Source organism: Perca fluviatilis, chromosome 10, assembly GCF_010015445.1.
Source record: "Perca fluviatilis chromosome 10, GENO_Pfluv_1.0, whole genome shotgun sequence".
Lineage (NCBI taxonomy): Eukaryota > Metazoa > Chordata > Actinopteri > Perciformes > Percidae > Perca > Perca fluviatilis.
In genome coordinates this window covers 17,882,374-17,908,677 of record NC_053121.1, presented here as the reverse complement: position 1 = coordinate 17,908,677, position 26,304 = coordinate 17,882,374, and the positions used below count along the sequence as shown (strand labels likewise).

The 26,304-nt window shown below is 41.1% G+C and overlaps 3 protein-coding genes across 5 annotated transcripts in view; all 3 read right to left on the bottom strand.

The window, feature by feature from the left end:
- The window catches only part of gabrb2a (gamma-aminobutyric acid type A receptor subunit beta2a), a 33,504-nt gene extending 24,797 nt beyond the window's left edge, over positions 1-8,707 (bottom strand). For both annotated transcript variants that reach the window (XM_039814241.1, XM_039814243.1), the window contains exons 1-3: positions 8,634-8,707; positions 8,411-8,511; positions 7,917-7,984 (exon numbers count right to left, since the gene is read on the bottom strand). In XM_039814241.1, the coding sequence (XP_039670175.1) occupies positions 7,917-7,984; positions 8,411-8,511; positions 8,634-8,707 (243 nt within the window). The remainder of the gene's footprint in view (positions 1-7,916; positions 7,985-8,410; positions 8,512-8,633) is intronic.
- Positions 8,708-8,946: 239 nt separating this feature from the next.
- gabra6a (gamma-aminobutyric acid type A receptor subunit alpha6a) lies at positions 8,947-18,508 on the bottom strand. Of its 2 annotated transcripts, none has more exons than XM_039814244.1 (9): positions 18,268-18,508; positions 17,416-17,522; positions 17,207-17,274; positions 16,634-16,854; positions 16,457-16,539; positions 16,212-16,355; positions 14,882-15,303; positions 12,853-13,097; positions 8,947-9,924 (listed from the first exon to the last, which is right to left on the bottom strand). In XM_039814244.1, the coding sequence occupies exons 1-9, from the start codon at positions 18,429-18,431 to the stop codon at positions 9,903-9,905; spliced, it is 1,476 nt and encodes a 491-aa protein (XP_039670178.1). In that variant the 5' UTR covers positions 18,432-18,508; the 3' UTR covers positions 8,947-9,902. The 2 variants fall into 2 exon arrangements, with proteins under 2 accessions (XP_039670178.1, XP_039670179.1); XM_039814245.1 differs by lacking the exon at positions 18,268-18,508 and adding an exon at positions 17,599-17,816.
- Positions 18,509-21,182: 2,674 nt separating this feature from the next.
- On the bottom strand, positions 21,183-26,195 carry ccng1 (cyclin G1). Its single transcript, XM_039814246.1, has 6 exons — positions 25,979-26,195; positions 24,414-24,677; positions 24,061-24,314; positions 23,478-23,556; positions 22,565-22,675; positions 21,183-22,362 (listed from the first exon to the last, which is right to left on the bottom strand). Exons 2-6 carry the CDS (start codon positions 24,675-24,677, stop codon positions 22,171-22,173), a joined length of 900 nt encoding a protein of 299 aa, XP_039670180.1. The 5' UTR covers positions 25,979-26,195; the 3' UTR covers positions 21,183-22,170.
- Positions 26,196-26,304: the final 109 nt, after the last annotated feature.

Genomic DNA, 26,304 nt, shown 5'->3' with positions numbered 1-26,304 from the left:
TGCTAGAATCAACACAAACTAAGTTCCCCAGTCACTTTGAACATGGTTAAATATAATACATTTTCACATGTTATTTTTAGTTTATTAGGATTTCTGTAATTGTAGTTTTATAACACCTTGTTCATAAGAGGTCTAACAGGGAGTTGGACCTCTTCGGGGTCTAATTGACCCAATAGTAAAGCCCTATCTCCGCAGCACTGTCAGCCCTGGAGTATGGTCTGGCTACACCGACTAATCATTCTGGAATAGGGGAAAAAAACGCACTGGGATGTTTGTATTTCTATAAACCAATCACAGTCATCTTGGGCAGCGCTAAATAGTGCTAAAAAGCCCATTGCAAAATAGATTCCAGAGATAACAGAAGGGGAGGGACAGGCTTTATCCCAGCACTGGACATCCAACCTAAACCAGACTAAATTAACCTAAAACATCAGAAACGTCAGACTAACACGCATGTTTCTTTGTTTGTTAATAATTTTGGGCAAACAAAATAAATGTATATTTGTTTATATAAACCATACAAATTCTAAGCATCATCATGTTAATTTTTAAATAGCTAATAAAGACATTTTGTTAAAACATCTGCATATATTATACTACTAAAACAATGCTTTAGGGTTTCTGATTTCTGTATTTTGCCATCAGATTTGCAGTTTGTTGAAAAGACAATAGTTACCACTCCCATACTGTTGTGTTTTAAAGGGGTGATAGAATGCAAAACCGAATTTACCTTGTCATAGTTGAAAAATGACAGTTTGGTGGGTAAATAGGACATACATAGAACCTCAAAATCCCATTGACACCTCTTTGCTCTGCAAATCTCACAATTTGAAACTGCCTCGAAAACGGGCAAATCCCACCGAGTTGACATCAACTCAGTGGCTCCTCCTCATTTGGCTCTAGTCTCTGTCTTTGTCACATTTACATAGTCTACACAACTGACCTGAGATCAGGTAGTCTTCTGAATCTAGGTCACGCAGATCTCTGCTATTCCATTACAAAATTCACTTCTGAAACTTTTTTATGCGAGAAATCAACTATGTAAAGCTCAAATATGGGCCGTTTTACGAAAATTGATGGCTAATTGCAATGTGTGTCGGAGTTCAGTGGCCGGTGCTGCCTGGGTTGCTACATTGGACAAGTTATGCCGAAAGTGTAGCTAGCTAGCTGCTATCTTTACCCACTGGATTGAAGGGACACTGGCAGCTAACGAAACCTCTCATATTCACAAAAATACATTAAATTGAAATCGGACACAACTGTTAGCTTTATAAGACCTTGGGGAACTTGTAATATAAGTGCCGTGACGAAATTCAAACTGTAAATATACTATAGTTATGCCGAAAGTGTAGGTAGCTAGCCGCAATCTTTTCCCATTGTATTGAATGGGACACATAGCTAGCTAGCTGCTCCTCCTAACAAGACCCCTCACGTTCACAAAAACGCCTTAAATTGAAATCGGACACAACTGTTCTCAACTTTCTGACGAAATTTAAACTGTAAATATATTATAGTTATGCCGGCAGCCGGCCGCGGAACCCCAGTAGTGCAGTAATCCACAAAGGGTGACTTTGCCCTGGGTATGGAGCCCAGCAGGCTGCCGCTTTCTCGTCTGACTGTGTGGAGCTCCTAAAGTCCGACCCGTCTTACCAAATTTGCAATTAGCCATACATTTTTCGTAAAACGGCCCATATTTGAGCTTTATATAGTTGATTTCTTGCATAAAAAAGTCTCAGAAGTGAATTTGGTAATGAAACATTGCAGTGTCTAAAATATGAGACCCACTGTCTTGTCTCTAATGTGTGTGTATGGGGATTCGCTCAACCAATCAGCGTGCAGCTCATCTAAATATCTATGAGCATACCATATTTGGAAGAAAACCTCTTGTTAGAAATATATAATACATATATATAATAATACATAGGGATGCATAAGGGCCAATAAAATATCAACCAGGCCATTTTCAGCCCAACCAATGTTACATACCCTATTAGGAGACCTTAAGAAACAGTGTGAAATACCCTATATAATCATTCTATCACCCCTTTAATAAGGTCAAAAGAAAAGAAAAACATATTTAAGGGGGTTATTGATTATGCAATTATTTAAAAAGACAGTACACATACAGCATTGTGGTCTGTGTGGAAAGTAAAGACAATTTCAATAAAAAGGTTTAAAAAAAAGGTTAAAAAACCAAGTCCATGAACTGCTGGTATGACAGCTGGTATGTGTGGTTCTCTCTCTCCTCTGCAGCTTTACGGGACCAGACAGACGTCCACCATATTGCTTAACGCTTTCATCTGCTGTGTCCTGCTGCAGAGTGCTCGGGCAGAAGCAGGGAAGAATCTGCTGATAATAACACTGTCTACTGTGCACAGCTACGAGGAGACGATTCAACGTTTGGGCAATAACAAGCTTGTCTGCAGACATCTCAGCCTCTTGTCTGTTTACGCTTCCCATCTACAAGCTGGAAGAGATGCCACAGCACATCAACTGGTTAAGCTGTGTCCAGTTAAGTATGGTCTTAAGATTAAATATTAGGGGTCAAAGAGGGAGTTAGTGCATTCTGAATGAGTTGCATACACATCCTGAGGTAACTGACAACATGGACGCCTTCATGACTCTCCTTCCAACGGGTCTTTTTTCAGCTACTTAGCTCCAGTGGAGAAAATGCCTGACAGAATCATTAAGGGAGTCATAAACACATTATTAAGGGCTTTTAAGGGAGCTGGCTAACTTACTCCCTGTTTTATTAGGAAAGAATATTATGACCAATTTAAACTTGGCGTAACTTCGCTCTTGCAGTGGGACTCTGCAAGGTTAAGTGTTTAAAACAAATAGGATTACTCTTTCAGTTTTTTTTAAATCGGATTAACATAAAGTGCATTAGAAGAAATGCATTTCGGAAAGCCTCTATTCGGTTTACAAATGTACAGGGCAAATAAATTATGATTTAAGAAAATTACACAACCATTGAAAAGTATGACACCTAATGTTTAATATATGCATATTTTGGCTCATTTTACAAACCTTTCTTTTACCAGGTTTTAATTTCAGATACACAAAATGTTTATTTTTCAAAGCTCATGGTCTCTTCTGACATCTTCGAATTAACCCAGTCTCCATGGACTAAACATTAAACACAGACCCCAGCGTGCATGTAAGACAGCTGCAGGATTAAGTGTTGTTCTTGTGCTGTAATTATACTGCTGACCATATTAATCTGTTACTCATTTTAATCTGTGTCCACTCAGCATAACTAATGACATTGTTCTGGACAACCTGCATTCTTGTCTTAAGCTTTTTGGAAAGCTCAGCAGAGCAAACAGAGCCAGCAGAATCAAAGCTGCACAAGACGAACAAAGAGACAAAAATCTGTCTTGTATTTATAAAAAAAAAGTATATATATCTGTATAAAAATGTGCATGGGTCATAGTTTTCATTAACATTTTTGCAGCAAGCTCAGAAAAGCCACAGAAAAGAGTAGACACAGAAATAAGATTCTAGAATCTAAGATACTACTGTATAGCCATTAACACTGTGGGAAATATCCTGTATCATCAGCTTTTCTTAAAAAGGCAAAATATCAACAAAATGCAAAAAAAATACAATCTGGCATCTTCAAAAACAGAACCACCTTAACCTGGATTATGATGTTGAAAACCTTGAAAAAGTCCCTAGAAAATGAGGCCATTTTTGCTTTTCCTTGACTTCCCTAGATCCACCAAAAAAGAAGAAAGAGGCTGCGTTGTCATAGCAACACTGAGTAAAAATAACACAAGCTTATTTTCCACAAGCTGAAAATAAAATGGAACAGGATCAGTTTGGACAAACAAGATCAAAATGGTTGCTAATTCACAGACACAAGAAGCTGCCTCCTTCACACGGATGTAGTGGAACATCGAGGCCCGCGTCGTGTTCTCTCTGGTCATCGGCTCTCCTGTTATCTTATGGCCAGATCCCCTAACTCATGTAAAGAGGACCTGAGCGCTTGTCAGGATAATGATCGTAATAAAGGGAAAGCTCACGCCCCACTAATTCCTCCATCCCAGAAGCCACCACAGCTGGTTTGTTTAAATCTTTTAATTCACAGCCAGCTAATTAACATTCAGAGAACAGTATTATAGTACAGGCAGCGCCTCCTAACAACCACCAACCTCAGGTATTTTACATGTAATTAACAAGCGGGATGATTCCAGCCTTGGCGTGCATATAGTAGCTACTCAACATATAGATGGCATGCTAAAGACATTATACAGCGCTGATGCATTGCTGAGACAACAGACTCGACTTGTATTTAATCAGCTGCACTGCCTGTGTGCAGAACACTTTTTAATGCACCGTAACCAGGGTTCGGTTCCTGGATCTGTGATTCCAGCAAAAACAAACAGCATTATGCAAATGCAATTTAGGCAGCTAAGTGAGGGAGATGAGTGATGGAGCGGGATGCCAGCGCTGAACAGACAGACAGACAGAGATAAACAGGGGGTTGAGTGGGGGGTCCTCGGCCATGATATCATATCTGTGCCATATTTTGCACTAACCCTAGTGAGTCAGCAAGGATGTGTGGTCACACCTCGGACTCGGAGGACACTTCCCTCTCAAAATAGCACATTTGTAATGTCATGCAGGCGAGGCTGCTACCACGGCACTGACTGACCTGCACATTTTTATTGCCCGACAACGCGGCTGACCTTTGAGCCTCAACAGGCCATCGTTGTGGATCACAAGAGAATCCACCAAAAAAAAGTGACTCCCCTATGGCACGTATAAACGTGAACGCCTTACATGTGCACAGAAAAGCAAAAACTACCTCAACTACCATCCTGCCCTTCATGTCAGCGGAGAAGAAAAAATGCCACAATAGTTTTAATCTGCCCGGACCAAAATGCAGAGTTCGTTCTCCACCAGAGGCCTTTTTATCTTTAATTAGAAGAGCGAGCAGCTGTCTACAGCCCAGACCTGCTCACCGCCATGATGGCAGGCCTGCTAACAAACACTCATTTCCAACCCAATCATATTCTTTCATTTCTGACAGCAAATGACTCCATTTTCCGTCAGGTTCAAATACTTTACATGCAAAATGTGCGTAACTGACATGGTCTGATCATAAACAAGGGGTTCAGTTTTCTTTAGAAGCAATTCAGTTAAAAACTGGTCAACATTTTAACGGATGTGCCTAACTGAATAAAGGCTTTTCATACAACTTTTCTCCATGTTCTGCCCAAAGAGCATTTTTATTTATGTAGGATGTTTTTTTCCCCTCTTTAAGAGGACCTTAAGGTTCCCTGAAATGACTACGTATGACACTGACTTTTTTTGTAATTCTGAAGTAATTTGTATTTTAAAAAAATGGCAGGAACTTATAATTGACATTCCTTACTTTTTGCTGACATTTGTTAGACAACACAATTATCAAGTCATCAATTATCAAATGATCAATTAAATAATAAGCAGATTACTTGCAGCATCTGTAGAGTTGTGTTTTTAACAACCTCACACCTCACTGAAGCACTGCTGGGTCATTACAAACTCATGCTATACATCTAAATACTGTTCAAACCACAGATTATTTTTTGATTATTATAGACACACTAACATTTTCTAAAACACCAAATATTTCCGGCTTAAATTTTAGAAAATTGTACATTAAATGACGCACAAAAGATCTAGAATATCCATTTGATCATTGAACGTTATATGGCTTCAATAAGGAGCTGGAACAAGATGCTAAAGGATCAATATGTGACAGAGTCAGACAGTGTGGCATAAGATGGTTTTCCAACCTTAAAGCCACTCAAGTAGAAAAAAGGAAAGTGTATGTTGAAGGGCAAATGAAGCACTGTCTGAAGCTCTCTTGTGGTAACAGGGTCTGCTAGAAATGTTTCCCTGGCCTCCACCGTGATGTAGATATCAATAGAGATGGTGAAACTGATCACAGTAACCTTCACCTCTCTCCCACCCTGTTCTTTACTGCCTTCTCTGGTTTCATCCTCGCCTCGCTGTGTTGTTTTCCCTCTCAGCACTTTAATCTTGAAAGCGGCTGCCCCTGATGAGCAAGATCAAAGCCGAGCACAGGTCACCAACTCCATTCTCGTGATCACGGTGCACGGTGATATTATTGATTTCTCTGAGATCAATCTCGTCAGCTGCTGTTCTCCTCTATTGTGCCAAAGAGAGATGGACGTAAAGAAAGGATGAGGAGGAGAAGCCGACGTGTTATGTAAGTCGCAGGGAGGATTTTTCAGAAGGTGACAACAATGTGTGGAACACAAGTCCTCTGAGGTCTTTGGATGTTATTTATTTAAACTTTTCGTCTAAATTTGTCCGCCGTGTCAGAGGGACGCCTGTGCAGATCTGGCAGGGAGAGCTTTTCTGAGAAATGGGCGAGATGAACGCTCTCGCATAGCCACAGGGAGTTGCATGACGTCAGCCGCCATTCACTGTTTGTGCACAGTTTTGTGTTTTGTTACACACTCACACGGATGTATGAAGCAGTGTTTTTTTCCAGATGAATGCTCGCATAGATGCCTAGTTCTTAAGTAAGATAACCCTTTGGAGCAAGGCAGAGGTGGATTACATGGCTGCTGAGCCCAGAGTCACAGCCAGGGATCCAGTCAAAGTGGTGGGATGGGAAGGATGGAGGAGGAAGAGGGAGAAAGAGAGAGGCCAAAGCAAGTGAGGGGTTTCTATTTCAAATCTCCCTGGACCCCCAAGGCACATCCGTTCTGGCTGCATCCTCCACCAAAATAAATAATTTCCATCAAAGGAAAAGCTCTGATATTATCATATTCAGTATTTCAAAACACATGCTGCTGTATTTATAAAAACGTATTCAGTGCAGTTTAAAATGACCACAGACATTTGATCAAACTTAAAACTGACTCCATTAATAATAGAAAACACATCCTCTGACATTCCTACTGGCAAACTGGTTTGTAAATGATCTTTTCTCACATTCTTTGCAAAGACTGCCTTTAATATTTTTCTAAAAGCATCAAAAATCCAATGGGGAAAACCAGTAATATTACACTAGACATAGAGTCTATTTAATGCAGCCGAGCTACACTGAAGTAATTGCCATCAGTTTCCTGTGGGTTGCTGTCTGTCTGTCTGTCTGTCTGTCTGTCTGTCTGTCTGTCTGTCTGTCTGTCACAGGGATCAATAGGGGGTGCTCTTGCATGGGCTGCTGAACTTTTCCCCCTGTCCTCTCCAAGTCGCACATAACGTTCATCTTTGTGCACCAAAGCTCAAGCCCTTTCTTTTTCTTTTTTTTTTGTTGCAATGCTGTATGATTGAACATGAACATTTATTATTAACAAATTGCTTACGTCATCTGACAAGTAAGGGGGAAGATCATTTACGTAGTCGGTGATGATGTGATTGGTCGCCCGAATTAAAAGCCTTTCAGAACACCAAAGGATGCCAGTTTGGAGACGAAGAGAGTGTTTTAATTCATTTTAAAGGTAACTGCATGGAGAGGACACAGGAGAGGGGATGAGGAGGGGTGGGCGCGTGTCAACAAAATTACACCACCGAGGCTTGACAACGTGAAGCAGTCAGGAACACAAACACACACACACACACACACACGCTCTATCCGCGCGCGCTGCCGGGGCTGTGCGTCCGAGTGCGCCAGTGAGTGTGTGTTTTGAATTCAAATGCAGCAGCACACCAGAGCTGCAAATGCGGAGACTGAGAGGAGGATGGCGATGATGTGTTTGGGAACGGAAGCCTTCACTTTTTTTTTACACGAGGAAAAATTATTCACAAGATGCCTCAGCCTGGTTCACATTATCCCAGCTCACAATCACACACACTGACCCGTGATAAGTAGCCCACTTCTGGGGTATTCCAACCGTGCCAGGCACAATTGGCAACATTAAGCGCGTTAATAATCATGAAGATGCACCTACCATATTGACTTCAGACACCATGTCTATGCTGGCTATGTCTATATTCATTCCCACAGCCACCGGCGCACCTGTGAAGGAAAAGAAGCATTAATACAAGATGAATAATTCTCTCATCATGTAAATTTAACAAATTCGTGACGTGCGCTCAGGTTTCTCTCTGCTCCCATCCACCTACAGGAGACTTGTGCATCATCAGCCTGGGCAAAAAAACCTCATGTTTAACACGAAGATGAGCTTAAATGCGGTTAATTTAATCTTTTTAGTGGGATAATCAAACATTGATGAACGGGATCGATCACGTTCAAGAGCCTGTCTTATCACCTCCATCAAATTAAATATGCACATCGTTTCTCATAGCCTAATTGGAAAGGCCTATTTGGCTATGAATGAATGAATGATTATGTAAATTAAAGCAGATTTTGCGATTCATTACACATGTATTGCACGTCAGGAGGGCGTGAAAACATGACATTCCGTTTCAATGTGCTCGTTACCTCCGAAATCTGGCCTCAACCGAATGTCGTATCCTTTCATCAGTCTGTCCACTGTTTCTTTTACCAGAGGCATATTGCTCGGATCTTTGAGATCCTTGACGCTGTGGGAGAAAAAGGTGGTATAATGCAAAACAGCTTATTAATATCACACGCCAGGCACGCTTTAACAGAGGCTACATGACATGCAAGACAGAGAGGACCAAAAAAAGGAAAACGAGATTACCTTTGAGCACAGACAAAAGTCACTATTAAAGAAAAAGTCAAAATCCAAAAGTCGTTTTTCCTGATCCTCCCCATCGCAACAGTATTGAGGCGGTTTCGGGATGCGAGTGAGGAGAGCGCGCATCCAACTTACTCCAGACAGTGCAGAGGAGCCAATGAGAGGCGCATGCGTGCAGCCAGCCCAAGATCAAAGAGTGGAGACTGATGATGGTGGATGAGCAGTTTCCATTGCAGAGAAAAATATTAAAGGGACAAGTGGTTGTGCGTAATGAAGAAGCAAACATGTATGCCAGGAGTGAAATGAACAACAGCGGTGTTAATGCAGGCTTGTTTTATTTTTATGTTCATCACAGGGCAGACGAGTTTGTCTATATCATGACAAGGTCAAACAATGGGACTGAAGGGTTCAAGTGGTCAAAATGAAAACTTAAGAGCCACTTTATTCCTTCAGTTTTATGTTACTGCACATGTTAAGTGGCTAAAAAGAGAATAACACTCCATCCATTGCAAGTAGACACTTTAAACATCTGTGCCCAACAAACATGCAGCATCTGTACAAAAACAGAAAATGAATGCCATCAACACTTATGGGTATTAAAGCCTACACGCTTCCCTGCAATGTTTAAAGAGGACCTGCAGTAGATCTGGAAATGCAGAGGGAGCAACAGAGCGCCAGAGCAGAAAGGTGGGATGAAAAACACAATCCCACAATTCATTTTCTCAGGTTTGAGTTGATTTTTGAGGCCGCGGGGAGGGATGCGAGGCTCCTGTAAATTGCCTTTGATCTTGTTGTAGTGGGAGCTATGCTTCTGTAGAGGGCAGGCTTCTGAAAGCATTGGTTCACTGTTGCATCACCACCAGTTACAGCCATCATAGATTATATCATCCACTTCTTTTTGATGTGTTTCTTGGTTTGTGTGTCTAAGTGTGCGTCTGAGTGTCAAGCATACTGTATGTGTGTGGCGTCTGTCTCGGTCCGGGGGCCCCGAGAAGTTGTTGTGTGTACGTGGCGGGCTTTAAAGTGATTGAGGCCCGTGAAGGGCAGCTCTTCAGCTACTGATCAGAACACAAGTGGGCAGTGGTCACAGCCTGTGAAATGAATAGATGTGCGGCAGGAGAATAAAATGAGTTTCTGATTCATTTCCTCTGTCAGATGAGAGCAGAGAAACCGCTGAGAGCTTGTTCACACACAGAGAGAGACAGGAGGGTGAGGCTTGCTGGCTGGATGCTGAAGATCTCTCAGGCTGCACATGGCCTTTTCCAGGTCCTCTCAGTTTTTAAGAACCCCATTCCTGCAAGACGAGAATACAACAGAGCACAAAATGTGAGAGGAGCATACAGAAACCTCTATCTTCCCACATTTAGAGACTCTCTAGCTGCAGTACACTGCACAGCCCAAACTGTTACTGTGCTCCCTGTCCTCTCAGTGCCTTCTTCAAAAGTATCAAGCGAGGGGCGTGGCAAAAATATGTAAAGGGAATAGATGTGATGCAGCTGTTCTCATGCTCTCCATCTTGTCTCTCTCATTATTCTGCAGAATGTTATGAACAAAACAACCATAAAATTCTCTGACAGGAACATGGGAAGCATGATGAGCAGATTTGCATTCCCCTGTGTTGTATAACACATCTCTCTCTCTCTCTCTCTCTCTCTCTCTCTCTCTTTTTTGCACTGTATCTCTCTCTTTCTTTCTTGGACCTGGAGCTGTGTGTCCTATAGGTGATTCACTTATAAGCGGGAAAGTGAATAGTCACTTTTTCATGTGCTTAATGTACAAAGCAAGCTTTGGTTTCTCTTGCCCGTGAGACCTGCTCCCCATGGAGAAACCCTCAGGTAAAACTTCTATAAAAGAGGAGGAAGCTTGATGCATCTTTTTCTTCTCAAATGAACTGAGCGCCCAGCCCTTTTTGTATTGTAAATCTATGATGATGATAAAAGCCACAGTGCTGGCAGTAATGCAGCAACAACGCCACCTAACATCATTCTCCTCTTTTTTCCCCCCCTTCTACAACTCCCAGGGCTGTTTCAGCATTAGAAATTATTGATGCCTTTACTGCCTAGATAAAAGTCTTTGACAAAAACTGTGGGTAGTTATTGTTCCACTGAAGCTATCATAATTAGAGCAGAGTGAGACAGGGTTGTAGCTCTTTGAGATACAAAGTAAGTATGCATAAATATCCTTTTTCTGATTTCCCCCTCTCCCTTTTTACCTCGTTTGTACAAGAATGCTGGTTATATTCCAGGTATGTCTCTGCTATTTTTACGATTTTGCATGAAAGGCTTTTCTGGATCTGCTGCCTTGTCACGCAAGACTTAAAAGGTTAAAGGTTAAACTCCAAAGGGAAGCTTTCTTGTAAGATGTAATACTGGGTAAAATCACTAGTAGTGTGTATGCTCATGTCAGTGGCTCATGGGGCTGGGACCTCCCCCAAAGGGTCACATTATAAACCTTAAGGTTTGCAACAAAAAAAAAAGGCGTTATTTAAAGGTCCAGTGTGTAACATGTTTAGTTGTTCATTATTAAAATCTGTGTTGCCTGTTCACAAACTTGTCCTTTTTCATGAATATTTACCACCACCATCAATTCCAAGTATTCCTTTTGGCTTGAATTTGCATTTACATGAACTGGGGTAGACGCTCCATATTCACGCGCCATCTTGAAATACGTTAGCCGGTAAGGGACATACAGGACATACTGCTCCGCCTTTCGCACTTTCACTGTCACATAATAAACTCACAGGTGCTGCTAATGGGTATCGTAGCTTTCCGGCCCCGGCAAGTTTGAAGAAGGAAACATGGAGGACCACACGTATTCAAAATCCAAATTTCAGGAACAAGAAGTCTTCTTCTTCGCCCACAAAAAGGATATTGAAAAGAGCAAGAGACCGGCTTTTTGAAGCGTGAAGGCTACCTTAGCTGTAATACGTACTTTGAATTGCGTGGTGCGAGAGAGTTGATTGCAATATACAATATGATCAACGCTAGATGGGAGAAATTTCTACACATTGGACCTTTAAAGTGCTCATATTATGCTTTTTGGCTTTTTCCCTTTCCTTTATTGTGTTACATATCTTTTATTGTGCATGCTATAGGTTTACAAAGTGAAAAAGCCCAAAGTCCACCCCAAAGGGACTTTACCATCTCCAACAGAAAACACTGTTCACAAACTGCTCCAAACAGCTCTATTGTAGTCCAGCCTTTACTTCCATCACTTTGTAACACACGTTATAATGCTCGCCTAGCTGCTAGCGTGGCACACCCTCATATTCTGCTTCTGACTGGCTAGTAGTCCTTACCAAGCTACTGCGCATATACGACTCCCAACAAAGATTGAATAGAAGCGTGATGCCTCATTCTGTAGCTAAAACAGAGAGCTCAACACACAGGGTGAAAAGAGGAGCTGCAGCAATGTGCAGTACAACAAAAATATGGTGTTTTTTGAAAATTACACCATGTAAACATATTCTGGTACAACCTCTAAATACAATTATGAACCTGAAAATGAGCATAATATGAGCACTATGATGGGTCTTTTTTCAGGCTTTTCTTAAATTTAACTTTTCCTGTGAAATACCAGACAATTCTTCAATTCTCCAAGTAATAATCAGAGATAATCACTCTTTCATAACTGGTTAACATATTCAACTTGTTATATGACATTGCAGGTAGCTATTGCTTTGTGTTGGGGGGGTCAGAAGTCAAAATAGTTGGAACTAACTTCTTGCAATCTCCATTACCTCTACGGTGAAAGAACAATTTAAGGATAATGCTGATATTTCACGTTTCATGTTTTTTCAACTCAAAGTAATATCATAAACATGTGGGCTCTGTAGTTTTTAGCTACGGGAGTAAATTGTGCATTTATTGGGGACTATATTTTCAGGTGCGGATTAATACACATTTGGTGCTCAAGTGAGTATTTATGGCACCAGGACAGTATACGGTATGTGTGATTGACTCATAATAAACTACAGTGCCCATGTTCATCAAAATAAAAAAACATGTCACCCAGTGTAACAGTGTGGCACATTGATGTGTTTTGAAGTTCCTGGAACACTAAGCTATATCAGGCATTGGCTACACAGACAATATAGTATGATCAAATCATTGTTGGATTTGGATTCATTGATAATAAGAGAAATAGAGAGTATTATCAGACCCTTATAGCTGTACCAAGGCAGATGTAAATGTACCAAAATAATTGAATGTGACTAGTGTACCTGGCGATCTCCATGGTGTCTTTGGCCAGGTAGATGTACCAGTAGACTAGGTTGAAGAGCGCAAAGGCCAGGGGGAAGAGGATGCGGGCGTACTTGTCAATGGGGCTGGTGCCAGCCAGCTGCGGGATTTGAGGAAAAGCTGAGCCCTGATGGAGGAAAATCGGCACCCGCGAAGCTTCTCCTGGCTCACTGCGACACACTGAGTGGTTTCTCCTCTTCAGGTCTTCCTGATGGCTGCCGTCCAACTGGTGGGAGGGGTGGTTTGGAGGAAAAGCAGGAAGAGATGAGTAAGTGTGTGTTTTTGTGGGGTTTCTCCTCAGTGAGAAAAAAAGGGTAGTTAGGGAATTTCAAGCTAGCAAGTACATGTATGGTGATTTAAATGTGCTGGATTAATGTATATAAGGCTGGCAGTTATGTGGGTTCCCACAGGATCTTTCTCTCAATGGCATTCCAGCATCCCTATAGAACGCAGCAGGTAGTTTGCTGGATGCCCATAGGATGGTTAGGAGATTATGCAGGGAGGAGTGCTGGAGTTGTTCTCTGTTCTCACATTGAGGCTATTTTTAAAGAATCTAACCATGAGCCCAACACGTGAGACAGATCCCAGGAGGAAGCTGTGGTGGCTTACTATATTAGCATAAAGCATATAGGTAGAGATGAGAGCACTACAACAGCACATATTACTATTTAATGTGTGGTGTGCCTTGAATGAGGAGAATGGAAGAGGCAGGGTGACTACTTGGAAATGCATAGAAAAAGACCTCCGATCTGTGGCATGATTTCTTTTTCTCTACATCTGAGTCTGGAGCTGCTGCTGGCATCCTGTTCATTATCAACATCACTGTATCAGACTCTGCAACAGTGAAGGGACTCTGTACCTCCATTCACCATTATTAGCTATAAACACATTTAAGATGCCACGTGACATGAAGCACACCCTTCTCTTCAAGTGATAGCATAAGCTGATGTTGCTGAGCAGGTTGCTATCATACCACATTTAGGAACAAAACCTACTATCCTAAACTCAGTTCTTATGGTAGAAAATCTGGCTGGTAAGATATATATTTATACCTGTTTATAACCAGGAACCCACCCAAATCATTTTTTTTCACTGCAGACAATCAGGTTCTAATAAAAGAATGTCTATTTACTCACATTTATTTGTTCCATTTTGAAGAAAGCATGTTGGGAAGCACGCCTATTCGCTTTCTTGCTGAGCATTAAGCTTGATACCACGCTTGTGTCTGTACGCTAAATATTTAGCTAAAGCTAGCAGCCGGTTAGCTAAGCTTAGCATTAAGACTGAAAAAATGGGCAAACAGCAACCTAAGCTGTGCTAAGGTAAGCTAACCGGCTGCTGGTCGGTGGTAGTCCCATATTTAACTATTTCTTTAACTTTTAAAATATATTCATTATCGTGTTTTTTATGTTTTGGTTTTACGTAAATGTCAGAGTCTTACCTAAATAAATAAATCTGATATTTACTGTTACATTTATACTCTGAAAGGATCTGAAATCCTATTTTCTTGATCAGCGTCTTACCATGAGCGATGGTGTCCTACATTAACACAAGAGTTTCTGCCAAAGTTACAACAATTTTGGCTATTTCATATTTCTTTATGAGATTTCAGTGTGCTGTGTGGTTTGTTGGAAAAACACGACGTCACACGAGTTTTGCTTCATTTAAATCTAAATGTAATGACCACATCTGAAGAAGAACATTTGCTGAGATTTTGACTGTTGAACTAATTGCTGCTTATTTATTTATTACTATTTCATGTTATAGAGACATACTAACGATTTAAACCATGTTTTAGGGGCTTTCAAATCTTAATATACCACTTTTCTACAGTTGTTGGACATTGTTTTACGTGTAATATATGAATTGAAACAGCAAAAAAAAATGTTTTGGTATATTCTGGTTCTACAAACATTGGTATAAAATTGGCACAGAAAGGTGCTGGGTTATCTGTTGCACTCAATTAAGGGATCTCCATGTTTTAATGATGACATAAAGTCAGCATCTCACCGAAATTGCGTTTTCATCATCGCTGCCGGCATCTAACACCTCAAGCTTTTCTCGTCTAGCTTTCTCCTTCTTCAGACGGTTGGCCTGGAGGGTGGCAAAGTAGTTTACTGCTGCAAACTCGATAAGAGCCGACGCCACAAAGGCAAAACACACAGCAATGAACCAGTATGGAATAGTGGCTTTGGACTGTAGTGATACCGTTGGAGACACAGGCTTATGATAGCACAGGAACGAGTTGGGCAGACATGCATGGGGAAAGAGAAGCGTACCAGCAACTGTGCGTGCAGGAACAGACTCTTTGTTGATCCAAAAAGAGACTTGTGACAGCACAACAACCATTATAAGAGGAACGTAAGTCTGTATAAGGTAGTAGCCCAGCTTCCTCTTGAGGTGGAAATGGACCACCTGCACAGAGTAGTGACCTGCAAGATAAACAGCATGTGTGAAGAGAGCAACCCCGAGGGACAGAGCAGAGAGGCACAGAACGGTTGCCTTAGCCCGCCCTTGAAACAGAATAGCTGCTGAGAGAAACATAAAGATATATCGCTGCTGTTAGGACGGGAATAGCCCTCGAACTGAAAGACAGAATATAAGAGACAAGAGGAAGGAAGAGAGGAAGGACTAAAAGGAGGACGGAAGGAGGAGGGAGCACAGCAGACATGGGATAAAGTCAAGAAGAAGGAGCAAGTGAGGAGGGGGCAGAAGGAGAGCATGCAGTGTCACTATCCTAACACTGCCCTGCTCTGTCTAAACACATGCATGCAGACATTCACAGACCAAAAACACGTTGCTGCTGTTGCTGCTGCACGCACGCACGCACACACACACACACACACACACACACACACACAGAGGTTTTCTCTCTCGCTCTGTTTTCCAAATGGGTATCCTCTCTACGTTTTGGAGCCTGCCTCATCCTTTTCTCTCTATTTCAGGAATCTGCTAGGTTCACAGCAGGGGAGCACGTCTCCTTCTTCTGGTGAAAAGAGAAAACACACACACACTACTCCATCCTTCCTCCTCTCTGTCGGTGCATTCACTGGGCTTTAAACCCCATAGTTTTTTTTAAAGGCACACTGTACGCATTAGGCCTGACCACTTAAGCATCTTACACTAGACGGCTGCTCAAGGAAGTCTTTGCTTTTATACCGGCTCTACTGTGGGGGAATAATGGACACTATAGTGCAGAGTTTAAAGGGACTCATCTGAGCTCTTACTCTCAGATCCATCAGTTCATGAGATTTTTTTCAAATTAAACTTAAGGTTGCGGGTACGACTGCAAAAGTGTCCTTATAAGAAGAGCAATGTGATAGCTAACGGTAAGCGTTACCTGTGTTTGATTTGAATATTTCACTGGACAAAGTCTGTCCCACCAGGTCATATTGCAGAAGACTCATGGACTCAGCGGGACACTCGACAGAGGCTACTGGTCCCTTCCTCCAAGTGAAAAGGATTTCACTGCTCGTGTAGGCATCTAAAAATGCAAAGGAAATCAGGAAAAACTCAAGGGTAGACACATTCATGAATCTGGGCATTATTATTCCTTTTGTTTATGAACACAGCTGTTATACTTACAGCTTCCAAACCTGAGAGGACAGGAGTGAGCGTCCATAGGGAAGTCCATCAGTCTCATTGGACACTCTGCGCCAATGGTCAGCCTAACAGCAAGAGAACACACAGACACAAGTTATCTCTTCCTATAAACCTAGTGTCCACTAAATACCTCATCAACAAAGCAATAAGTAAGATCACCTCATGGTGTAGAGGACAGTCCCGTTCTGCATGATGCGGAAGAGTTTGTTAGGTGTGGTCGTGTTATGAGAAATTGACTTCCTGGAGTTTCGGAAGAAAGTGTCTGGCGTCCAGATCTTGTCCACCATGCGGTTGTTCAGTCGAAGGATTTCAGTGGGGCCCTCAAATTTGAGCCGCTCATCAACCCACATCTGACGGAAGAACATGTCCATGGTGTACTCCTGATGCATGAACATAACATGTTAGTGAATGTAAAATAAACCATTCCCTAAATTCTAGTTTTAAACTTAAATATTCATTCATTCATCAGTCTGCATGATACTGGAGAGCCATTTCAACTTGCAGTGGAAGGTGTGGAGAGATGACGAGGCAATGATGGATGCCACTCATCCCAGATAATCATTAATCAATCCATTCAGCCATTCCCTCTGTCTGACATATTGTCATATTGATTTAGAGGCCATCAGTAATGGAGTTATAGAGCAGGTCAAACATATTAAAGCTCATTAGCTGAAGCGCTGTTATCTCCCACAGTCTGCACATACACATCTCCTTACAGCAGTAGTATTTTACCATCTCAACATCTGAAACAGGTCCAAAGCTGGTGACAAAGAAGTCTGTTTTCACCTCCGTAACACCACCTGCAGCAGTAATTATAACAACTGTACAATGCACACAACAATACAAGATGCACAATAATAGACTTGCACAATCTGATTATTGTATCACTTAATATATAAATCTTTAGAAACAAGGCTTTAGCGATTTAAAGTCTGAATTACCTCCAGATCCTGGTCGTAGTCTGTTGTCATAACCATCCAAAAGTCGATCCAAAATGAGAGTGATGTTGTCCGAGTAAATCTTCTCAATTCCAAGTACACTACCAAGACTGCAAAGAAATAAAAGGTTAAACTCCAAGGCTCATGGTACTCTGACCCTTGTTCAAGCAGTGAGGGAATACTTACCTTATCCAGCAGATAAAAGTAACTAAAGTTAATGACAGGACAGCCATCCTGGGGAGAATTTGTCCCTAAATTTGCAGTCAGCTAGAGTCCTTAATGGTCTTGTTAAAGTGACTGGTATGTATGCATAAGGACACAGAGGCACTAAACCAAGAACAGTAATCTAATTAACAGATTAGTAAATCCACTCCATTTTTAGACAAACAGCTGATTCTATCGGTTTCCTTTAAAGACAAAGTAAAATTATTTAAAACAAAAAAAGAACACTAAAGGCAATGCAACGTAACCATCAACGACAATAAAGTACAGTATCTCATAAGAATTTGTTTTTCTTGCTGAAGTTATTTTATCAGACAGCAGATGGCGCTAATGCCACAATGTTGTTCACAACCGGAACTGTTATCCATACTGAGCAAAGAAGAAGAAGTTTCGAGAGTGAGGGGGCAAAAACCAAAAACCATAGACAGTATATAATAAAAAAAAAAAACGCTAAACGACATGGCGAGAAAATAACAAAACTCCCAACGACTGAAACTACTTTCACTTGAGATGTTTATAACAGCAGTTCTGTGAAGCACTCATCAAGTAAAGAGCGGTAACGGTTAATCGCGTAGCAAACTGTTAGCCAGATACAGCGTAGCTAAGTTAGTTAGCTAGCTGACGTTAGCCAACCTGTCAGCCGTGTGTGAAGCCGCAGCATGTCGGTGCACTTCGAGGAGAGGAGCGGCGTCGTCCCCTGCAAGACGCCCTGGGGCTCCTGGTACCAGACCATGGAGGAGGTTTTTATCGAAGTCAATGTGCCTCATGGGACGTCTGGTAAAGAGGTCAAGTGTCATTTGGGATCCAGAGACATTGAGCTGCTTGTCAAAGGGAAGGAAATTTTCAAGGTAAACTCTCAATCAACTTCGTTTTAACTAGTGGCCGGATTGGCTCAGTTGGTCGAGCAGGCGCACATAGCAATACAGAGAGGTTTATGCCTCGACGCAGGGTTCGAGTCCGACCTGTGACGATTTCTCTCTCCCCTTTCTCACCTAGATGTCCTGTCCGTTAAAGGCGGAAAAGCCCCCCAAAACAACAACTTAATTTTAACTAAGCGAAAGAACAGTAAATGAAGAAAAAATGATACACAGAATGTGGGAGTACTTGATTGTTTTGTTTTTGAGCATGTTACGACCAGGCTGCGACTCAGCCCTCTAGGTGGAAAGGAAGTAAAAGTAGATGCATTTGGTAAAATATATTTTTTAGTTTTTAAGGTTATGTATTGCGTGGAAACTTGAATTTACAAATGACACAAAAACAAAACATGCAAACTCCAAAAGGAAGAGGGCATGTGGCCTCTCGTTACTGCTCAAATCAAATAAATCCATAAAAAGAGGACTCCTCAACCAGAGCTTTTGCACTGGGTGCCTCTCCAATCAGAATCTCATTATGATTATTCTTGATTCATATTCAAAATGTGTACATCACTTTTATGCTGCAGGTGCTAAAGGTTGGGCTCATCTTAACTACTTCACACACTGCTGGGTACCTTGTGAATTCCCCCCTTGTAATCAAGAGTCTTTTATAACCTAAACCAATTTAAAATAATAATAATTTATTTGTTGATTTTATATTTTTTTAATTATTTATATGAACCTGCAATGTAACTTTTAACCAAAGTCATCAAATGTAGTGTAGTAAAAAGTACAGTATTCGAATCTGAAAATAAAAGTAAAGTACAAGTACGGAAAAGTTATACTTAATTACAGTACTCGAGTAAATGTACTTACATGTTACTTTCCACTACTGGGAAAAGCACAGGTGTAATCAATAACATATATGTTGGCTGTGTTCCATTTCAAGATGGATAAATACAGGAATTTCAATGACCTTTCTTCATCTGAACCTACTCAGTCTCCTTGACCAGATTAACAATGTGGAGAACAACTCCCTATTACTTAAAAACACATTCATGGAGGAGAAAAAAAAAGAGAGGGAATGCTCAAAGTTGGACTTGAGTTAAACTTTCCCAAATCATTTACTCATGACAATTCTGACTGCTAAGTGAACCTCACAATCTGTTCTTTTTACATTCTGTCAGGGAAAGTTGTTTGACACAACCGTGTCTGACGAGGCGACATGGACACTAGGTAGGTTTCATGCCTACATATACACTCACTAACTTAGACTTTAATGTACAAATGCCACCCTTATCTCACTCCTGTTTACCTCTTTTCCTTCTTAGAGGACAAGTGTCTCATCCGGATCATTCTGATGAAGACTAACAGAGAGGCAGGGAACTGCTGGTCCTCCCTGCTGGAGGGGGAGTACTGTGCGAATGCCTGGGTCCAGGACCAGATGCAGAGGAAGCTCACACTGGAGAGGTTCCAGCGGGAGGTTAGTTTAATTAAGTGCCACCTGAAGGGTCATGGTGTATGTTGCCAAGACATTATTACAAGTCATCAGATGCACTCCTGTCTCCCTCTACACATGGCCACCTCAGTGTAACTGTGTTAGCCAGGTACATACAGGTTGTGACAAAATGGCTTTATTAATGCTTTATAAAAGATTTAATAATCAGCTTTTGTTGCCAGGTTGTGAAAAATGTCTTTGGCTGGTTTCTATTTTGTAATAATGTAGTTATAAATGTTAGTAAGCCATTAATAAATGCTCATGGATTTCTCACTTTCAAATAAGCCATGAAGTCTGCCTTTTTATAAGATGCAAATAAATAGATTTGGATCCAGATTGTCTGCTCTAGAAATGAGGCAGTTCTAAGAGGATTTTTTCACAAATTGACAACCTAAAAGTTGTTTTTATTAATTGCTTTTAATTGTTCTATGAAGCATTAGTAAATTATGTATAAACAATTAATAAAGCCATTATTTACAGCTTATAACCTCCTAATAGTGTGCCTTATTAGAAAGTGGTACCACCAAATACAAACTTGATAACATCACTTTGCTGCAAAAATTACTTTAACTGGTGGGCTTTTGTTAATGGTTTGAGACAAGGAAAGCAATGGCAGATGTGTTCTTTGTCCATTTACACGAGACAGTGCTTCCCAGGTGTTGAGAGAAACCAGATATGATTTTATTCACAGAGCAGCACAGATCTTATCATTACATTTAGTGTGGATTTGTTAAATGTATGCTAGCCTTGATAGGTGGCATCAGGGCTCCTGCTCAGAAATTAATTGCACTCCTCTTTGCTAGAATCCTGGATTTGACTTCAGCGGTGCAGAGATCACTGGGAATTTTGCTGGTGGTGGTCCGGACTTTTCCAGTTTACAGAAGTGAGCAACGTCATGATGTCCCCTCTGCCTAATGAACACTACTGAGGACGTCCATGGTATGCAGACGGCCGGAGCCCCTATGATGAGAAGTCAAAGATTTGCCTTCAGAACTCAAATACTGTACGTTTTGATACAGGAAGACTTAACTGTGCGACAAAGACCCTTTTCACAGCAGCCCTTTCATCTGGGTTGTTTAGGCCCGATTTGCCAAGTTGCAAAGCTCATACAGACAGAACAGTTGTTGGAAACTGTTCCGTTTGGTTGTAATAAGCATGTGTGATGCGTTTAAATAATGAGAAGAATGCACAAGCAATAACTTTTCAATAAAGTTTTATTGAAAGGTACAAGTACATAGGTTAACGAGATGGTGTATTCAGTTTGCCATTTTGAATTTGAGAACACATTTCTATTTCTGTCACTAAAAGAAACTTCTACCCGACAGGGAAACTGGCAAAGAAAATGCAATACAAATTCCAATCCACATTTCCACCGCAACAACCTTTTTAGTGTTCCCTGCATAATTGACAACTGAAATCAATTAATACATGTGTTACTTCACTCTGTGTACACAAATTAAGAATTGGTGAAAACAACTCATCTGTAACCACTGATGACATTTCGGCTCAAACCGTATGATCAGCCATACATGACAGTTTTGTCAGTAGCCTAACTTCACTGGAGAAAACCAGAGCTCCCTCGCCGTATCAAAATAAAACAAAAAATCTTCACCTTGGGTAGGAGTGTGCATTCAGGACAGTTAAGCAACCTAGGGTGGGAGTTAAGGATTTTGGGCCCGATTTCTTGGTTCCATTTTTGCTGTTCACAAAATCCTTCTCCCTCCTCTTCCACATGGTGGACTGAGGACCTAGGTGGTTCTATACTTATTCGCTTAAAACCAGCAACCCGTTCCAGGAAATACCAAACACCGTGGTACGGATTTTAACGAGAACATACTCTAGACTTGTGCAAGCAACTCAACCAGGAAAGTAAAACTTAGCAGGATGGCAGCAGGTAAACCTTTCTGACAAAGCATTACTCCTTGTCACAGGGCAGATAAAAACAAATGGCGTGCTTGATCAATGTATGATGGCAAACAAAGTTGAGAAAAGCTATAACATTTTTAGCTTTTCCTTAAAGAAATCCATCATCACTGATGAAGATCTGTAAGGAAAATAACTGGAGCTGTACATGGGTGACCATACTGCGAGTCAACCAAAAATTACATCCAAGCAGAGAAAGATAATTTGGAGACCTTTGTAACTTTTCTCTGCGTGTAAGGTCACCCGTTTGTACCCCCAGGTTTAACAAGCTGACTCAGGTATGGTGGGAAGATGAGTGATCTTGTAGTAGCTGTGCTTCAGCTGACGTGCAGTTCTTCCCGAAATAGCCCAGCGAAGCCTTTGGCTGTTAGGCTTGGAGCACCTGGCGGTGGCATATTCAGCCAGACATTTTCCAACCAACTCCCGCACACAAACTAGGTCCCCGTCTCTGATCTGCACAGAGAAAAACAAATTGTTAAATCGTGCACCCGAGGGCCTGTTCCATATCGTTATGGTAACCAATTTCCACAAATCAAGCAGTCGTATCTTTGGGCTCCAACCAGACAAAGCTACACCAAAACTAATTAAAGCAAAAATATTACTTCAGAGTACTTAAATGCACAACACATTTATGATTGCAACAGTTGGTGCTTACATTCAGCTGCTGCTGCAGACTTTTCAGGGCCTCTGGTATTTTGTCCATGTACTCAGGGTCGTGTTGTTCCTGGGCCTCATAACACAGGAGAGCCATGGCGAGCAGAGATGGCTGAAGAGAAACAGAGTCTTAATTAAAAAAAAAAAAACTGCAAACACAGTAAATGGGGTTTTCTAAGAAAGCTGGCATAGAAAACATGATATTTTAAAAATGAATATGCTCAACACAGATGGCCTACCACTACAAACATGAAAGCGTTTTGAGTTTCAATCAAATGGCTAGCACAGTGGAACTGCTGGATGCCACTTTGACATCTTATGGCGCTTACCCACTGCTAGTACCAGCTCTACTCTACTCGGCTCGACCGTGTCCTCCATTTTCCGTTGCAGATTTAGTACCGCCTCATGCGTGAGGCGAGCGTGGCTGGTTCATAGCGACGCCACAGGAAACTGCCATGACCTAACGCGACACACATAGAACGTCGAAGGTGTGTTGTTTTTGAGTCTCAGCATGTGGCTGTTGCCAGAAAACATTTTATTTCAAAAGAAGCTGGAGGCAGCAAAAAAAACAGCGCTGGCTAAACTATTTAAAAATGGCAAGTTTGTTCAGGACACCCCCGTCTGTCGCTAGCAATGATGACGCAGTGATTAGTGACGATTCTCTCCAACCAATCAGTAGTCTGCAGGTTTTCACGTCACCTTTTGGTATCGCCTCACCTCGCTTGGAACCTCGACGGAGGTGATACTAAAAAAAGTATCTGTTAGCAGGTACCAGGGACTTTTTTTCATAACGGAAAACCAAAAAAGGCGAGTCGAGCAGGGACCATGTAATGGAAAAATGCAATGATACAATATAGTTCCTACTGGAAATAGGCCACCTTTAAAATGTTTGCAGACCAGTTACTTTGGCCTACCTTTATTTTGGAGAAGACAAATGAGCAGTGACAGGCTTTCAGCTGAGCCTCCAGTCTCTCAAGGCTCAGGATCTTCTTGCTGTGAAAAGAAAATGCTTTTAGTGTCAAGATGGCAACATATAAATCTATAAAATGGATGTAAAGCAGAGCTCACTAGATTAGACATCAATATGTTCATGTCAGTTTAGTGACAAAAAAAACATATATATATATATATATATATATATATATATATATATATATATATATATATATAGATAGATAGATAGATAGATAGATAGATAGATAGATAGATAGATAGATAGATAGATAGATAGATAGATAGATATTTTTTTTTTATTTATTTATTTTAAAAACATAATATTGCTCATGTTTTGAACAGATTTTCATATTTGTTTTCTAACAAGTCATATGTCCAAAGACCTACATGATTTCATATAGGACTGTGCCTGTTGGCTTTAAAACCATTTCTTTTGGCTAGTATTCTCTTTAGAGCCAAATATGAGAAGACAGCTTTTAGTAGAGTAAATATAATCTTGTTGAGTCATGGTTCAGCCCTGCAGGTTGATGTGACAGTCCTTACCTCTCAGCGTCGAGCTGCTCCTGGATGTGGCTGTGAAAGAGGCGGAGGAAGCGGAGGGCTGTGGGGGCCTTCACCTTCCAGTAGAGCTTCTCCATGATGATCTTCTCCATCCTCATCATGTCAGACACTGTAAAGCGATTCTGACTGATGCGGATCAGTTCGTTGGCTAGAGGCACATTCTTCTCCTCTTCTGAGGACTTCACGGCAATGTAGAAGCAGCACAAGCCCACGCAGGACAGGTGCTTTGGCTGAATCTGGAGGTCAGGGAAAGGAAATTGGATTATAAAAACAACCTTTAAAATGTTGAGACAGCCAACCAGATGTACTTTTCACGCATTACTGTATTTACAAACCTTCATTACAGAGAGGAATCGATCTAACAAGCTGATGGCCAGTGAGAAGGTCTCTGAGCTGAAACCAAAAAACCTGGTCAGAGAGAGCAGGTCCTTCACCTCCAGCTCCCTCCGTCTGGTGGTCATCCTTAGGCCATTGTCCTGGGAGCTCTCAATGAGCCTCAAGCCGCTCAGCTTTGGTTGGTATCGGCCCTCCAGATCTGTCAGGGCCTTTAGCTGAACTGCAAAGGGCTGTGCTGCGGGTCCTGTTACTGTGTCGATCATCTGTGCAGATGAGGAAATAGCGCTGATTTAATACGGCCTAAATTTAACTAAAACACTTTGACTCCCAGTCTCAGTACTGGCAATGTGACAAGATTGTGTGTATGACTATACAAATATATGTGATACTTTAAAACCTTAGGTATGGCTAGCTAATTTATATCTACACAGTTGAAACTAGACTGTGTGTCTAATACACAGGACTACGGATGTTTTAAGACATTATGCTGGGCGATATGGTCCCTGGTAATAGAAGACCTTAACTGCACTCTGCTAGAATATTTAAAAAAAAGTTACAAATTTGCATTTATGAACTAAGACCAGAAAAAGACAGCGGTTACATACTATTATGACAACCAAATCCCAGACTATGATACAGATAAATCTCCTACACAAAATGTCAACTTTACAATGTCATTTATACGATAACCAAAATGGGGAAAAGGCGTTCTGAAATAATTATAAATTAAATATAATGTATGGTTCATTTTAGGATAACTGAACTTTAATAAGAAACTAGTTTTACACATTTCAGCGTATAAAATCTAGTTTACTAATATGAACATATATCTAGTTAAGGATATGTATTGCTCAGGAGTAGCTGAGACATGGTGGTCAAATTTCGAAGTTATCCAGTAACAAGCCTTCCCCTAACAGCTGTCATTGAACTGGACTCAACTGGACTAGCTAGCTAAGCAAGGAGTGGTGGTAACTTTCAACATGGATACATAACAGGGCCATGTATGTCAAATAAAGTGTGTCACAATTTGTAATAGTATTTTATCATATTGTGGTAAATACAAGTTTATTAAAATGTATGATTCTCGCTGTTGTAGAAACATGTTTGATAGTCTGGGCACATGATTAGGCTTAATATCAAAAGGACCAGGCCGAGCGTTCAGTCATGTCGGGACATGTCCCTGCCGTACACACCAATGGAGAGCTAACACAGAGCCTGATGACAACAAACCCACGTAAGATAGCGGTTTAAACCCTACATCGGTGGTTACAACTTTAAGACACAACACTGCGGGCATTAAATCAATTTAACGTTAGGCTTTATGACGGTGAAGTGGAAATAACAAACTAATCTGACGTTAACGACGTAACGTTAACCCTTAACGTTAGCTTCAACCGCTAACGCTAACATCATTTTCCAATATTCATAGCGTTAGTTTAGTCTCTTTTCAGCTAAGGACGTCCACATAACGACATGTTTTAATGTTTATCCCAAACCTCACTTTCAGTTTAACATATGGTCAGTTAACATGATATAGAAGGAAGATTAACGTTAGTTGACTTACCTTGGATGAAGTTACGTTGCCCTTAATATAATGAAAAATAAGCGATTGAAAAAATGCCTCCACACGCTTTAAATAAGCGAATGGAAAGATAGGTAAAACACAAAAAGTGGAAGTATAAACTTTCACTAAAGAAAGTTTTAAGCACAAGTTAATTTCTGCCTATGCACACCCCCTACCCTTAGCGTAAGGCGATGGTGAAAAAGGGCCGTTTGAGAATTAATGCAGGCATAAAACCAAGCCCATGCCCAAACACGGTGAGCTTTCATTGGTCACCAACGGATGACATTCCTGGTTCTAAATTTTAATTGGATATATTTGCAGCCAAT

Bases quoted from the DNA above. Each gene is read 5' to 3' on its own strand.
- gabra6a (XM_039814244.1), bottom strand. From the start codon at position 18,431: ATGACACTTGACCTCTTTACCAGACGTCCCATGAGGCACATTGACTTC. The intron at 17,523-18,267 runs GTTGGCTAACGT...ATTTCTTTGCAG, and splicing joins GCTTCACACACGGCTGACAG to TCTTGGTAGTGTACTTGGAA. The intron at 13,098-14,881 runs GTGAGATGCTGA...CCCTCCCACCAG, and splicing joins ATGATGAAAACGCAATTTCG to TTGGACGGCAGCCATCAGGA.
- ccng1 (XM_039814246.1), bottom strand. From the start codon at position 24,677: ATGATCGACACAGTAACAGGACCCGCAGCACAGCCCTTTGCAGTTCAG. The intron at 22,676-23,477 runs GTAGGCCAAAGT...GTTTCTCTTCAG, and splicing joins TTGTCTTCTCCAAAATAAAG to CCATCTCTGCTCGCCATGGC. The intron at 22,363-22,564 runs GTAAGCACCAAC...TTCTCTGTGCAG, and splicing joins GTCTGCAGCAGCAGCTGAAT to ATCAGAGACGGGGACCTAGT.